Below are 17640 nucleotides of genomic sequence, written 5' to 3'. Positions count from 1 at the left end.
CTGTCTGTTTAACACAAGATATCGTGTGATGTAAGGAAGGGACTGGCATGGTTTAACCCTGATTCCAGACATGGTCAAAGTATAACTAGACAGTATTTATCTAGTGCTGTAGTCAAAATGGCTTGGCAAGCTTGTGTAGCTAGAAAAAAAGATCCTGCGTATCTAGAAAAATTACTCCTTTTTTATTTGTTTTCTCTTTTCTTATTCACTTATTCATTAACATTATCAGCTGCTTACACATTTGTCACTTATTTACTTAAAGAGCTGCAAGCAACACAAATATTAACTCTTGTCTCTTTTATATATTTTCATCTACCAGGTATACCCCTGGTCCATCTCATCCACACTTTCCAATATAAATTCACTGCTGCTTCTAATCATTGTAGAAGACACATTATAACCTCTTGCGTTATAAGGAGAATGATGGCTGAAGCTCCTGTCAAGCAACAATCACCACCACCCGCTCCATGTCAGAAACCATGTTCAGCGACAGAGAATACTTAGAAATAACCCCTTTAAAGTCACAGAGAATAATATGTTCAGTGACATAATAAAAGCAGGGCAAAAACAGAATTGGAGAACTGTCAGAAAAACAAAAGAAAATCTTCCCTTTCTCATTTGTGCTGCTTGTACAGAGGATATTCAAAGAAAAAAAGGATTGAAAGGAGAGAAAAAAAAACAAATTTGGGTAAAGTGAGGGAGGCATTACGAAATTAAACCCTCAGTCACGACACACTGCACTGTTTCGCACCATTTTTGTCAGTTCTTGTTTAATTAATATTATTTGTGCCACTCACACCTGTCAAACATGTTAAAAATAATCCCAATGGGGAATGCCTGACAGTGACTGGCAAAAGGCAAACGATTACTATCATTAATCACCACATGCTGTATGATTCTTATCTCCCGACTGTCAACACCAACTGGTGTAGACTGGAACGTACTTGGTCCCATTTGGTTGAATCAGTCATTACACCCAGATTATCAATTTATGTGTACCCACCTAAAATGACAGTCTGGGCTTCATTATCATTATCATTATTATTATTTGGAATCGAAGATTAATTTTGTGATAAATCTCCTGCCAAAAAAAACAAAGAGATGTTCTCATGGGGACCATGTGATAAGAAACCTGGTTCCTACTCCAGTAAAATGTCTCCATTTACCTGATCCATAACACCACATGTCCTCCAAACAGCCCTGTCCAAAAACTCTTCACCCCACATAAAGCCTGCCCATGTGACATCTTGGGAATTTGAACGTGTGAGGAACTGTTATTTTTCTAAGCTTGTTATATCCCATTGAGTCGTTGCACGTGATATTGCGCTCAAGTAAAACTGACTTGGACAGAACCCCAGCATGTAGTGACTGATTGAAAGGTAGTCAGTACAGAACGCTTGGTTGCACAAAGCTGTGATGCAGCTGTCATGCCCCATGACCCTACTGCTCAGTCACAAGAGCTGGTGAACCTTAAGGCGGTAAGAACCATCTTCAGGATCCATTCTCTGGTCACGTGGCTCCTGCCAGATCTCACCTTTCCTCATTTCTCTCCCCGTCCCCTCCCTCACTCACCCTTTGCACAAACCTCCTTTGCTGAAAGCAAACCCATTCCTGCCTTGATTGGTTTCTATTCTTTGGCCTGTGAGGAGAAATAGAGTCAGAGGAGGGCTGGAGGTGGGAGGTGGCTGAGTGCTCCTCAAGTACTCTTGGCCAGGCCAGATGTGAGAAGATTCAAGGATGTGAATAAATGTGAGCAAGGCCTATACTGATGCACAGTAGGGTTCAGGCTGTAAAAAGGCACTGCACTCCTCTCAGGACCCGAGAACCCTTGATTTGTAGTGTATTCTGGTTTGAAGAAAGAATCACTTAGGCAATAATTGTAATTTGTTTTCTACAAAAATAATTAGAATAACATGTCCTTATTCTAAAAATGTTTTTTTATATTTCAGTTTTTTTCTTTAAAAATGAAACCAATACAAAGACACATAATGGCTCTAATGGCACATGTTAACAAGAGCAATTAGAGTATGTAGATTGTAGACTGAGTTTAGTGGTTACACCTCTATGTCCTCTACAGAAAACCCTGTCTCCACAGGAATCGATCAGGCAGGTGTCGTGCTGCCTATTGCGGTAGGTTTTTTACTGTCAAGTGAAACTTCAGATGCCACTGTCTGTCAAGAGGTGTCTTCACCGGTGACATGGCCAATCTTTGACATAATGCTCAGTCTGTCTCTCCACACTCCCAAGAAAGGGCTGTCATGCTTCAGCAGGCCGGATAATTATTTCCCTCTTATCCCTCCTTGCCAGGGCCAATCCTAGTCTTCAATAGAAGCCAGGGACCGCACCACTTCCCATCACCTCTCTCCGTCTCTTTTCTTCTCCATCTCTCCTCTTCCATCTGTTTCACTTCACCTCACTCTGTGACTTCAAGACCCTCTTTTCCCTCAGTCTGTCTTTGTGTCATTCTCTTTCTTGTGCTGTATCCTCTCTAAGAATAGATTTGCACAGGCAAAATAGCTCCGCAGTTTGACAGAACTGATGCTCAAAATAGTTGCGTTCCATAAAAGATTGCCATATGAGCATCTTTATTTCATGGCTTGCATTAGTCATTTGATGTGGTCTATACATGTGACAAAGATCACATGAAATGTTGCTCTTCCTTTCATCCATAGCGTTATCACACTGCTGTAGAGGCACAATGACACGGTGTTTCAAGGAATGAAATGCTTCCAAGAAACTGTTGGCTGCGTCTCAAGTCTGTGATAGGTAGTGTTAGGTTTATCTTTTGTAACGTGGCGGGATATTGCTTGTTTGTTTAGACTGTGTAGGCAAGGCTTTATTTCTTCATTTTTGTCGTCTATATTTAAACATACCAACAATGCTCTGCAGTGATAATTTGACACCACAATTTTTATTTGTAGCTTGTGTTAAACTATTCCATCAGTTTGCAAGGGGCCTAGATGTACTGTATCTCATTCTCACATTTCTTTTGGCCATCCCATGAACTAAAGTATATTTTGGGTAGTTAAGTTCACTCCTGTCTTGTTTGGATGTAAGCTGACAGGTAGATGCTGTTCAAATCCAAACAAATTAAATGTTCAGACTTCCTACGATCCTTCCAATCACTTTGCTCCTCACCAGAAGCAGTCCCATCATTCTAAGATGTATGATTAGAGCCAGCAGGACCGTCTTGATTTGGAAGCTGTGCATGTTAACCTGTGGCCCCAGGGCCGAGCGCAGGGCCCCCAGCAGATCGAAAACAAATAAACAAGGCCTGCCAGAACAGGCGGTGACAGTACAGGCTGTCTCTAGTAGATAAGGCAGAACAATAGCCCTTAATAGGCCACAGAGAGACACACACCCATCTCCAGCACTGCCTTATTCTACTCCTATCTGCTTGCTGGTAACAAAGGAAACAAGATTTCCCTTTTCTTTCTTTCCTGCAGAGAGATTAGCAGCGCTTGACAGGGGTATGGGCATGAAAATGTGTATTTGAGTGATAATTCAGCAACGCATGCTCAACCCGTAACAAGGAGCCTTGCAGAATGAGAAGGAACACAATGCTTGTATTTCCCCCTGGGTTGAAACTTGGAGGAGAAAAGTACATCATGTTTGTTATCATCAGTCTATGAAAGGGAAATGACAACTTTGTAAACATGTGACATTTATTATTTTTCGTCATGTTCCAGTCAACGTGGATAACCATGGATTTATAATTTAATTGTTTGATGTTAAGAAATGTTAGTGTCCGTAATGACAGCAAATACGTTCCGTCACATATGCACTGAGGCCACATTTCATGAAAACGCACTAAGTATATACAGAGGTATAATACTGGACCATGTGAGCATGTCAAATTGTCTGGGTTACATTTCTTTCTTGTCCTAAATGCATTTAGCGGGGCGTATAAAAGCAGGCAGAAAAGCCTGTTTCTCCCGTGAAGGCCCTTTTTTGACTTTGACTCAAAAAAGCCTTGGCAGGATATCGCAATGCCAGTAGCAACGATTGTATTTTGTAAAATTTGAATCATTTCACCGTCACCCAGGTAGAAGGCACCAGCTCATACCGTATCACTGCCTGAAAGAACACACAAAGATCCTCTAAGAGAGCAAGCTGGCACATTATACCTGATGCCTTTATGCTGAGCTCTGATGAAAGAAATCCACCCTGCTGCCAGGTTAGCTCACCTGAAATGAATGCCTTTAAGGAAAGAGCCTGTACTGGGTTCTGTGACAGGAGGTAAAACGCTGCAGAGTGTGATGTTGGAGATTTCAGACGGATTGGAGTGTGCAATGCAATTTCATACCTTAAGGCCGGATTTCTGCGATGCTGATGAATGGAGCAGAGCAGGGTTGGACGTTTGATTGTAAAAGGCATCAAAGAAAGGAGACTGACCGTAAATTTGGCTCCCATTTTTTTCCAGCCGGTTCATCACTGCTCATTTTAACCCCATACAGACAACTACCTTGCCAGAAAAAGAGCCAATGTCTTTTTTGGTCTCTTAAATATAAGAAAATGTCCACTGTGTAGTTGTGAAAGGCGTTGTTGCCCTGGATCTGTGACTTTTTTTTATTTAGAATAGGCAGAAGTGAAAGGAAATATCTGCTTATTTTGGTTCTTGGTTTGTACAGGAAAAATAATATCCCTCAGGCTGTGCGCTTGCATGTAAACCTAAAACAGAGAAATTATGAGGGGGAAAAAAAGAGAGAAAAACTTACAGCGAAGTACAACTCAGTCCACGCCACATCCATATTTCTATAAACTGCATTTACTTTTGTGCCAAGCAACATAAATCATGCCTTATGTATCATTAATATACATGGGTGTCAATAGGAGACGCATGAATGGAAGAAATATGGTTCTTCCCAATAGAGGCAGAGTTGAAAAATGGGCTGCAGAGGGGCGAGGACATAGTCTACCATAGTGAGGCTGCAAAAAGCCGTCTGAATCTCTGCTGCCCCCCAGTGGGGACCAGATAATGTTCTCTGTGTGTGTATCTGTGTGTCTGTGAGACCATCAGTTGAACACCGTGGGTTCATGAGGTCCTTGTTCATGTAAATACATTGATATCATCAAGCTGTGCCACATTGTCTTATAACTTGAGGAGCTGTTATATATTGATGGATACAGTCCGCTGTATATACTTTTCCCTTTGCATATTTGTTACAGATTCATACCACTTTGTTGATACATACGTAAATCAAAGGAAAACATTGTTTGAGCTCTGCTGTGCTTTTACATTAAAATCAACATTTTAATTTCAGCGTGAAGCCATTTTATTCTATTGTAGATCAGTTGAAGGGGTTGAAGATAAAATATGTGAAGTTTATTCAATAATATTGAAACTCCAGTCACACTTCCGTTTTTTTTTTTTCATTTATTATTAATTCATTTATTTATTGGCTATGTACAAATTCCTAGTAGCAGCAGTAGCAGCAGCAGCAGCAGCAGTGTTGGCCTTGTCCCCCTGCTGTTGATTACACCTGCACTGGGCAGCTGAGACACTGACACTCACCTGCCTTAAGGCACATGCATACAGAAGCACAGTGAACTGCAGACCACACCTAAGGGGCTGTCAGAGGAGCTGCTTCATGTATGTCTGAGGTTTGAGAACCAGCGAGCCAGCCGCGTTTCACACCTCTTTCTTTCCATCTGCCCATCTCAAACTGTTGAACTCTGATGTCTCTCCGCTGTCTGCCACTTTTCACACATGTACTGTCAGGTCATTGGATAGACTACATCACTACTGTAGTCTTTAGAAATTGAATGCAGTGCTTCTTTGTTTTTCTTCTGTACATATTTCTGTAGTTGAACCTCACAGTTGGAAGCTGTTATCACCCACAGTCATACCCGCTGGGTTTGCCAGTCAACACTTGCGAGTCATGCACATCGTTCATGTGGTGTGAGTGTGTATTAGAAGCAGCATCCTGTCACTTCTGCTGTATCCGTCCTACAAACAGTGATAAGATGCGTGGATACCTGGAGGTTTGACTCCTATAAATAGCCATTTTACAGTAAAGGAATATTATAGGAGGTTACATGAAACTCTGTGTACTTGAACTGAGCACGGTACATTTATTAAACTAAAAGTAACCATTGTTAGGATCATACATTAACCCACAGATGAAATGAGCTGTAGCTAGTTTCATCTGATCACAATAAAAGGCTGAAGAATAGAAAACAAGTTTATAACACAACATATTTTCTTTGCTAAGTGGCAGAGAGATAATGTGCTCTGATGTTTCTTTCTGTAGGAAAATCATCAAAACACCTCATCATGTATTGCTACTTATGTAATCTTGGCAGCCATGATTCATCAGGTTTTTTTTTATTTGAACATTTGAGTTGTGTTCAGTTGCAGTGTGATCCTACTGCTTGCCTGCCTTTTCTCGTCCTGGTCACATCACTGCATGACATACTTAATCAGCATGAAACAGTTCTGCGTGTTGACCTAACAGCTTCCTCAATTCTTTGCATGGCGTTGGCATCTTTATGCCGTGGCTACATCTGTGTTTGCTTTGCAGCTTGTCTCCAGGTCTTGTGTCACTCTGTGCTGTTTGTAAGGAGATGCTAATTTGGATAGCATGTAGAGGACAATGCCATGGCTGTCGCTCTGATAGCAATCCAAGTCCTTGATCTTCTCTCCCTGTAAACATCATTACCACACACTGAAAACATACATATTCACAACAGGCACGCACACGAGCACGGGCACACACACACCCACAAGCTGCTCATCCAAATCGGCGCTAACAGATTAGCAGTGATTATAAACAAACATGGAGGATTAATCCTGTGTGCTCTCAGTCTACTTTTCCACTGAGCTAGCCAGGGTAATTACCAAGTGCTAGATTGTTAGTGTAATCACACACACACACACACACACACACACACACACACACACACACACTAGCTGCCTTGCTTCACTACTTAGTGATATCAGTTTCGTGCTCATTTTATAAGAAAGTTGAAGATATCTTTTGCAAAGAAACTGCAGCTACACTGAACATAAGACAGACAGAGAGGTAGTTCAGAACAACTGAACATGTTCAGAAGTCAAAGGTTTGCTCTCGCTAGCTGTTAGGGAAATGTGGACTTTGCAAGATAGCAGGTGAATTTGAATTACAAGGTCACTGGCAGTGTGGGAACTGACTATTTGATCTGCCACTGTGTGTGTACCTGATTCTATTTTATTCTTTTACCAGGCAGTCTGATTTTTTTTTTCTTTTTTCTATCCACACACGGTATGTAAATGAGCTCTAAAGGCTAAATAAGATACATTGCTCGGCTACATCAGAAGGTTTGAAAACCAGCCAGGTGTGCAGCTTCTGTTGTTTGTCATTTCACCACTTCCCACTGAAATATTGCTTTATTATTTGGTTCCATTGCTGCCTCTTTCACCTGATGCTGCCCTCTTAACAATATATGGCTTTCTTCTGCCTCCATTGCGACACTGTTATATCGCCTCAGGGTGTATAGCCTCTGGGCTGATGACCTACTGTATATAAAGTTGTTGGTGAGGCTGCTCTACTGAATTTTTTTTCCCACTGGGATGAGATTTAAATCTTGAAACCCTAACCCTTATTTAATAAAAGAGTGTTTACAGCCAAATTGGACATACAGTATATGAATTAATCATCATTAATGAATCAATTATTAATGAATTTCCCTTTGGGCATTAATTAAAAGTAATTTGTATTCGTATTTGTACTTATGTGAATGTCATTATGAGATTTTTTCAACTTTTTATGTCATTGACTCTCATATGGATTGACATGGATAGGTTATATGATATGTAACAATCTACTCAATATTGAGTTTGCATTTCTGCTAATCCTTTGTGTCTTTTGTCTCAGGTGGAGGCCATCCTTGTCAACATCTTTGGTGGGATCGTCAACTGTGCAATCATCGCCAATGGCATCACCAAGGCCTGTCGAGAGCTGGAGCTCAAGGTGCCACTGGTTGTCAGGCTTGAAGGTAGGAAAACTGCTGCAATTCACCCACACACACACTCACACAACGCTCACACACACACAAATAAATCCCTCGTTGACCTCTCTGACTCTCACTCATGTAATACACATGTGTACACCACCTTGCTCCAAATTACAAGGCATTGATCTCCATATAGACTGTTTTTTAAGCACTTAACCTTAATGAGGATTTCATGATGCTGGATGATGACACTGGCTATTAAAGTTATGCAACCAAGCTCACACCTCCCCCATCTTTTGGGGCTGTTTGCTTTGAAATGCCCCTTTTAAACAAATATCCTGCTATATCACTGTGGCAAGTTATATCTAAGTTTAAATGCACAGTGGAAACTGCTTATAGGGCTCACATCTTTGTTAGTAACTGGCGGTGAATGGTCAAGGTGAAAGCATTACACTCTGCTCACGTAACACACCTGCAGCTGACTGAGAGAGAAGACAATAATTAGGGGCTGTAAAAGTCCCAAAACGCAAGCTGAGCGGGAACATGAGGGCAAAATAAACTCAGTGAGCCACCACCAGGAAGATATCGCAAGTGAACTTACGGTGGGAGAACAGGCAGGAGTGGTCATCATTACTAGTTGTTACACTGTGTGTCTGTCCAAAAACCTTGTACAGATAAACCAGAAGGAACCTAAGTATATGACGGCTTGCAGTATTAGGCCACAACAGATTCTTTTGTCATGTGTTAAATGACCTAAAATGAACAATGCATACTGACTACTTGGCAACCATTAGCACATTGTCTAATGTCTATAACTGTGACTATAATCTGTTTCCACCGTATCCAGTGTTGAGATGAAAAATATATCCAGTATATTACCACTTACGTGTAAGTGTGTAACAGCAGGCACCTTGTTTCAAACTTTACAAACCATTGTATTACTGCTGCTGTGCTCTCTGGAGCCTATCCATCTTCATTGTGGCCCATTGTTCTAGTAAGAACAGCGGCGCATTTCTCATACGTGTCACATTCTCCCGCACCCGTCATTAGCGCCAGCCAGAAAAACAGCAGAGACGGCCCTGATTGGCTCACCTTTCACCTGCGTATGCTAATGAAATCTGCCGAGTGTGTGTACAGTACGTGGTGTGTGTGTGGCAGCAGTGACTCCTGGAGGCGTAGGGCCAGTTGGTGGTTAGCTTAATTGTCAAGATCCTGCCGAGTGGTGTGTCCAGAGCATACAGAAGGGTGTGTGTGTGTGTTAGCCCTCACCACCTCACTGTACTGCATGTCCTCATACACTTTGTAAGAATGGTTTGTAGGTCAGGCCGTGTAAGCTGTTTCCAGAATGCAACTATGCACAGAGGTATTGTATTGCAGTATGGACATGTCTGTTCAGAGGCATAGGGTGGCAAATATCCAAGTGTCATATTTACCTCTGACAGTAAATAAATAAATATAAGCAGTTAGAAAGCAGTATACTCATCCACAGATTAAAGGTCAGATAATTGGGGCAGAGACATCCAGATGAAAAAATGTCCTCACACACTGCTGACTTGTTTAGAGTTCTTTAATTCTGCACAGACTTGAAAAATTTGACCACAAATGACCTTCCTCAGGTTAAGGTGAGGCTCTGAACAACTATGTATATCCATAAATAACCTCTATGATACAACGTGATATTATAAAATATGAATATGAAAACAAGATGGGTGATTATTATCTTACAACTGAGTGATCACACAATGCATATTAATCCCAAATCTAAATTACAATACCAGAACTTAAGCACAGTAAATTCAAATACTGAAGGAATAAATGGAAATGAGCTTCAAAAAAAGAAAAAAAAACTAGAGCACAGATGTGCAAGAACTATTTACTGTCACACGGAAGAAACACTTTTCACAGTAAATAGACTGTGTGTTATAGCTCATTAAATTAAGGAGAAAAAAATGGTTTAACAGAAGATGAGATTGGTTGATTGATTTAGAGTTTGTTTAATTCTCCATAAAGAAATGACCAAAGTGCATGAGTCTTAATGCAGCGGTATTGCAGTGTAATATACTCAACATATGGCTACTGAGTACACACATTTGTAAACATTAAATATTGAAGACCATAGACTGGAACACTAACATTTTAAACATTTTGGATGTGTTTCTGCATCGAGACTATAAAGTCTGTGCAGAGTTAAAGAAGAACTGAGAACAAGTTAGTTGTGTGAGTCATCTGTTATTTGCTTCCTACAGTAGCTGTTATCCAACACCTGCAAAAAATTTATAGAAGTGCATGCACCTCCTAATGATTTGACAGTGATCAACACCTTTAAGAACGTGCAATATTGTTTCCACTTTTCCTCTTTAAAAAGAATGCTGTCACAGTGTGTTTTGTCAGAAATAATTTCACACCTGAACCAAAAATGCAGTTTTAACAAGGACATGCAGTCTGTGTGTGGGGCTTAAACGCAAATCCGACTGTTGCTGATTGAGCGCGCAGCTAAAACTTGCAGTATATTAAAATATGCCTCGTGGCTGAAGAGCGAGAGCAAACCCACCGAAATGTGTCACCGTCAAGGCGCCGGCTAGGTTGGCAGTCTAAACAGATCCTTAATTAGTCAGCACGCATGGCTCATGCCGGGCCATGCGACTCAACCTGACTCGCAAAAAGGGTGAGTCCAGAAGGTCACTGCTGGTGGTTGGTCCAACCACGCTTTCCTGGCCCGAGCCTAATCCAAGCTTTCGCTGTGGGTCATTACATCCTGGGCTGCAGTCTTCTGGAGAAGATTGGTTCAGAATCAATCAGCTCAGCTTGCTAGGCTGACCGCAGGGCAGTGAGAACGGCCCAGCGCTCTTCAACAGGATCAGGATGGATTAACTGGCACACTTTTAATTGGGAAGCCTCTTTTCAAAGGCCTGGGCTGATTGCATTGGTGGAGAGCTACGTATTCCCGTATGTGGACGACAAGGGCCATGTGGTCTAGATGCTGATAGGGATGAATTAGTTGATGGGGTTTGCATTGGGTATTTGCTGTGAGCTGAGACAGATTCTAGCTAAAATATGCTGCGCTCGTGAACTACAGCATTAGTGTTCATCTTCATCCTTTCCAAATTCTTGCAACAGATAGGTAGTAAAGACCCTTATACACTTGTTTAAGGTGACAGAAGAAGAGATACCTGAGGAAGTACTGCACTGCCCCCTTTTGCCACAGTGTGTACATGGACATACTGCAATGATCTGTGAAGATGCTGTGTGCCGCTGAGGAAAAAATCCCCCCTTAAACAGCCCTCAGGGTCCAGGAAAAAGGTGACCGCTTTCGCTTAACTCTGTTCCCCAGCCTATTGATTTACTGAGCCATTTCACAACTGTCTGTCAACCAGTGGAGGCTGTTTTCTCCTTAAAAGGAAATCTGGCCATTTTTTTCTACCATTTAATTAAAAAGAGACGTGAGGTCCTCTAGCAGGGTTGAGATGCCTCCTTCAGTTCTGACAGTGTTATTATAGCTTAAATAGCCATCTGCTGCAGCCACACACACACATACACGTACACACACACACACACACACACACACACACATGCATGTAGGCACACAGGCATACACATATATTAAAATCTACACACACTGTCTGCTTTTGACACCAGATTTTAACGAGCACAATGAGTTTCTGTAGCCTTTATGACTCAGAGAATGAATGCTCTCAAGTGAGGTTATTTGTTACTACAAGGAGTTTCTTTATCATAGTCAACACAGATGGAAAACTAAATAACTAGATGGATCTCATAAACTGTCAGTGTCACTGATGCTCTTTAAATACAATGCGCTTAGCTACAGTGTGTATCTCTCTTAAACAACAGTCTAGACAACATAAGAAACATGAAAACTCTGATTAATGACTGGCTAGCACATCAAAGGGGGAAAAACTGCCTGCATGGTTCAGGAGTATCCCGCTCGGTGTTCAAATGAGAAGCATTTGAAGTTTGACACACAGGACGCAGGAGGGAGGAGCAGAGCTGATCCACTTTTGGCTGAGAAGGGAAAAAAAGTCTCGCTGCTGCTGATTATGGTGAGGACTAACAAAGTCGGAGCGAGTGTGATGCCGTTCAGTGATGAAAGGAAATGTTTTTTACACCAACTATTTAAAGTAAGGGACAGTAAGATGTCAAAGCACTGCTATTATCTGTCACATCTCTTCTCCAGTATGAGCTTTTATTATTGATAGTTTGGAATTAGATTCGTTTTTTTTTCATATTATATCAGCTGCCTTAACATAATCTACTCCCACATCAGCCAATACATGTATGTCTAGTTTCAGACTAGTCTGGTGTCGGAGGTGATATCAAGAACAGAGAGAGAAGAGGTGGTGAGCCTGAACGCATAAAGCCTCAGCAAATGGTTCAGATACATGAGGAGGATTCTCCTTCATCTGTTACAAACCAGCTTTACCAAGTTGTTTCATGATCTGCACTGCTGGCCACATAAATATTAAGCTCTTTAGAAAGTCTTCCACACTCAACTCTTGAAAAGCTCTATGATTTCTTCCCTTCTTTTTTTTTTGTCAGAAACCTAATGAAAATACTGCCACACAGGTCCTTAACTCAAGGCTGTGTGACTTTTTGTCTGAGCACCAGCCACTGTGGCCAAAAGTGACACTTAGAACAGAATAATGGGCCCTTCTCACACAAGACATTTTGACATATCACAGTTGGAAAAGCAGAGGTGTAAATAATTAAATTAATGTTGACTCAATTATTGCTCACGCTGGCTCACTGTCACACTGTCATGACTTACCACTCCAACAGCACAGAGCACATTGTTGATGTTATTAATAACAGCTGTGCATTTCTTCCTGTGACAAGTCAAAATGTCTGCTGTGAAAAAGGCTCCAGGTGAAAAACTCAAACATAAAGTAACAAGAAGAGAAGAGTCTCCCTGTCAGAAAAGCAATTAATGTCAATTGTACAGTGATATTTTGGATAAAGTTGGCTAACGTTAGCTAACTTTAGCTTCGTTTAGCTGCGGGCTATGTCAGGAAAAAGAGAAAGAGAGGGTAAAGAAAGACGAAAGATGTGTGTTTTTCATGAATTCAGCTTTTCATCTGTAAGAGGGAGTTTGTCTTTATTTCTGTTGAGAAATTACATGTGTTGCTTTAAGAATATTCAGTTCAGAGCCGTCCGTCGACTTAGCACACGACTAGAACTAGTGTAGCTGTCGATGCGTTACCAAGCTTTACATGCTTTAACTTCTTTACTATACATAACGTGCACGTCCTTTAGGAAGTATCATAACTAAAGTTCTCCTCTCATCAGATCTCGCCTTCAGTAAACGGAGCATGTGCAGGCAGAGTAAGTCACAATTTTAGGAACTGCAGCGTCAACAGAATCCCCTCGGCACAACTGTTTGGCACAGCCCCAAGCCTTATTATCCTGTTGAAATATGGTGGCCTGCAATTGACTCACATTAAAGTGACATTTTCACAATAGTCACAAGTACGGCTGCTAATTAGAGCAGAGATGCGACAGGAAATGTGTCCTGAAGTGGCAATATATCACAAGGCAAAATACTGAGTGCTGCTTAGTCTTTTGTTGTTTTGGCGTGAACAGTGTGTTTAAAGCCTCAGCGCTGAGCTGTCTTGTAAGGCCGGTCAGTTGATCCGCCGCTCAGCAGTTTGCACAGCTTTCAGAGCTGTGGGGAAATGGTGTTGACGGGGAACTGGGACTGACGTGAAAATCCAACAGAAACTTGTTAGGAAACAAAGCTCAGAGCAGAGAGAGATGATTTCATATGTCCTCATGCTGATGGGTGACCACATCCAGCTCTGGAAATGTCATCATTTATTTTTACACCTTTTTAATGCCAATTTTTAAAGCTAATTATATGAAATTACCATTCAAAATAAAAGTTATTTCGGCGTGTGTGCCTATCTTATACTTGATACTATATGCCCCTATCCAGGCTGTGAGTAGGTCTCTGGCAGCACCTAGTGGCTGCAGGTGAACACACACATATTCCCCCCACACATACACACACACGTTCACACACACGCACCTAGTGGTGTTGTATCCAGCTGGGCTCTGTCCGCACTCGTGCTGTTGTGAGCTATCAGTGCTCCCTACCGCTCACAGTGGAACTACAGTCATCTCTCTCACACACACACACATGCATACACACACATGCTTACCCATATGCAGAAAGGGACCCGCGTAAATGCGCGTCTCTTTTCTCGCACTCCCACAGATGTGTGATTCCCACCCCACACATTACATGGATAACACAGGTACCACAGATGCAGCGCTGTATAAACAGAGCACACAATGTACCTGCTCATGAATATTTATGGAATGAACAAATAGCCAAACTGCATGTGTTGTTTATTTTAGTTTCAGAGCTATATACACTTTCCATAGGCATATTTGTCTTTTCACAATATCTCTTGCATTATGTATTTGCTGTGGTCACATATGGCTGCCTCTCCCAGAGTTTCATCTCCTGTTGTTTCAAGTTTGTTGTGTTGCAACTTTGTTGTAATCATCCGACAGATAAGCTTGTCAGTATGATAATATGGATCGGTAAATCCCAAAGAAGTTCACAGGTCAGCCTATAGAATGTAAAGCACACGGCGCTGTCCCCGTCTCCTCGCTGTGAGCAACAGCGTTGTCAGTAGGGACTATAAATTTGAGTGAGGACACACACACACTGGCAAAATATTCTATGGTATCTAATGAGAAAATGACGACAGACACACTATCCCCAGTCTGTGTGCCAGGGCAAGGTCTCTTCCTGCTCTTATTCTAATTAATTGCATCGCAGAATTGATTGTTTGGAGTGTGAGCCTGCAGAAATGTGTTTGGAATGACTTATTATCTGGCTGGACAAAAGAGATGAAATATTAGGCGTTAAGTGGCGCTGGTAATAGAATTCCTCATGAAAGGTCTATTGATCAGGGTGACCGGGCCTCCGGAGAATTCAGACATCATGCAGTCTTAATTACACGGCAGTAAAAAGAGCTACGGTCAACCTGTATGTATCTAAGCTCTGACACACACACATACTGTACACACACACATTAATGATGCCAAATATTTAACAGAGAGTTGGTGAGAGTGATTGTGGCAATCGCAGCACATGTTTTTAATCACACACACACACACACAGCAACAGTGATTTTCATTTTTGATCAATCTGTTTATTAGTTCAACAGAAATGTTGAAGACATCTTGCCAAGTGTGAAAGATGAAATGTGAAAACTAGTTTTTTTTCCAGGTCCTGTGGTGACTTTCACAACTTTCAATGCATCATCATGAAGATGAAAACCATCATAAAAACAGCAAATAGTCACATTTGAGGAGCTGGAACCAGTGATCTTTGCTTTAAATACTTAAGACAATGTAAATTTGTTCCTGTTTAATTTCTATTGATCGACTTATTTTGTACTAGATTATTTTGTTTTGTATGGAATTGGTTGATTTTTCTACAACATTTGAAAAGAAAACAGTTTTCAGTTTGGTCTGATTTGATAAAACTTCAGAACCCTTTTCAGACAACTTTTTTTCTTTTTGTTAAGTCAATAATCAAGTGTGAAACCAGAAAGGGCCACGGTCGTTGGCTTTAGCTGTTTCTTCGCTGCAGCGAGGACGAGGCGATTCTGCTTCATTTGACCTTTTGCTCTGTTGCCGTCTCGCCTCCTTCTCATTCACTCTCCTCTCCCTCCGTGCGTCCTTCCGTCCAGCGCGGCGCCCCCTGCCCTGTGTTGTGACAGGCTTGTCAGGTTTGTGTTTGGCTGCGCAGTGTGCAGCGCTGGGAGGCAGCCAGTTCACTTTGTAGAGCCTCGGGGTTGTGCAGTGTCGGCGGGTCCCTCTCCCTCCCTTTCTCTCTCTCCCTCCCTCTCTCTCTCTCTCTCTCTCTCTCTCTCTCTCTGCTTGGTTGCGGGCCTGTCGGGCCATGGGCACCTGCGTACCATCCAGCACCTGCTACCCCTGACCTCTGTGCAGCCAGGGGAGCACACACACGCGCACTCACACACACACAACACTCTGCTCACAAATTGCCCTTTTGCCTCGCTGATGTAGTTCACAGACAAAGCTGCGTTTGGATCAGCAGTTGAATTTGCCACCGCTCACCCATAACTCCATCCATCTGTCATGAGTGCAGAGTGATTCCTCCAAAGGAGCTCTTTGTCTTTCACACAGCGTGGTTTTTAACATCAGTGCAGATGGTGGATCAGGTTCAACCTTGTTACGCCAGTTGTTGGTTTTTTTTGTTATTTTTGTGGTTGCATGTTGTAATAACAGCCTTCTCTTGTCTGTGTCTGTCAGGGACCAACGTCCACGAAGCCAAGAGGATCCTGACGGAGAGTGGCCTGCCCATCACGGCAGCAGAGAACCTGGATGATGCCGCCAAGAAAGCAGTGGCCGCCATCAAGAAATAGAGAAACCTCAGTGTAACCTCACCACACTCATCACCCGTCCACCCATCACTATCACCCATTACAGCCTCACACTGTTGCCATCACCATCACACATTCAGACCTCTGGAACATCAAGCCTTTGCTCTCATGGGCCTTTAATGTTTTAAGTTTTAACACTAGCTTTCAAATCGTACTTTATTTGCCAACTAAGTATCCATACGACTGGTTTTGAGATGACCCATCACCTCAATGCCTTATCCTATTCATGTTTTACACTCATCTGTGTGTGTGCAGTATAAATCAGCTGCTTCATTCATTATTTTCTGTCAATTCAATGCAAATCCAATTAGGATAAATCACTCACATTCAGGTTTGTTATTATTTTATATAATGAATATGACATTTGTCATTTTATAGAACATCTTAAAGCTCTTGTGGGCTCTTTCAGAGATTAGACAGGGCCCAACACTTTGTGCATTCCATTCCAAGGTGAAAGATGTGACTTTAGCATATTAGTGTTTGTTGTATTGAATATGAATTAAGAAAGCCATTTTCCATTTTCACCTCCAGCCTTGCCACAAGGCACTTGAAAGCTAAAGTTTCACTGCCGTTGGGCTGTGAAATCATTTGATGGCTCATAGCTGAAGTGAAAGGCAGCGGTTAACTCTGCGTGAACCTGTTAAGTTCAGTCTGTCAGTTAGTTCACATCGACTAATCCATCCAAAGCTCCATCTGTGTCAGTGGATGGGGATGGGGTGGATGAACCCATGCTGTGAATTTTGTATATCATGTCCTATTTGTTAAGTGCTACTTCACTCTATGATATACAGTGTTAACTGCATCAATCTGTGCCTATTTCATGAAGGCTAAAGAGTTTTGTAAACTGTGTTGCCAACTCTCACAGTCCGTCTTGGCAATAGTTTCATGAGAGAACGCAATCAAAAAAGAAATATATATAATAATACTTTTTTATTATCATGAATGTATATGACAGAATATCTTGGATACAGTGTAAAAACTGTGTATATAATTTGAGAGATTAAAAAGATTTGAGACAAGTGATGTGTCGATTTGATCAATTCACACACCAGAGTTTTCGGGAAGAAAAGACAGATAGAAATAAAAATTCAGCCACTGCACTGGTTCCACTGGTGAGAGTGACTTTGCAGTAGAAATGTAATGTCAGTGGGGAAAAGTTGACCCTCAGCAGTTTTGTTCAGTTGTTTGCCTTGGAGCGCACACACTACTGACTAACCTGAGCAAAGGAAAACAGCCTTGAGATAACCTTTATATGCCTGTTCCAGGT

General features: G+C 41.8%; 1 protein-coding gene across 1 annotated transcript in view; it reads left to right on the top strand.

The window, feature by feature from the left end:
- Positions 1-17392, top strand: part of suclg2 (succinate-CoA ligase GDP-forming subunit beta) — a 96242-nt gene extending 78850 nt beyond the window's left edge. Inside the window, exons 10-11 of the mRNA XM_085776148.1 lie at positions 7857-7977; positions 16243-17392. Of these exons, the coding sequence (XP_085632274.1) occupies positions 7857-7977; positions 16243-16355 (234 nt within the window). The 3' untranslated portion in view covers positions 16356-17392. The remainder of the gene's footprint in view (positions 1-7856; positions 7978-16242) is intronic.
- Positions 17393-17640: the final 248 nt, after the last annotated feature.

Source organism: Trachurus japonicus, chromosome 5 (genome assembly GCF_045865225.1).
Source record: "Trachurus japonicus isolate A0001 chromosome 5, Traja_1.0".
NCBI classification, from domain to species: domain Eukaryota; kingdom Metazoa; phylum Chordata; class Actinopteri; order Carangiformes; family Carangidae; genus Trachurus; species Trachurus japonicus.
Note: the sequence above shows the minus strand (reverse complement) of the source record. Positions and strands in the feature narration are given on the sequence as shown.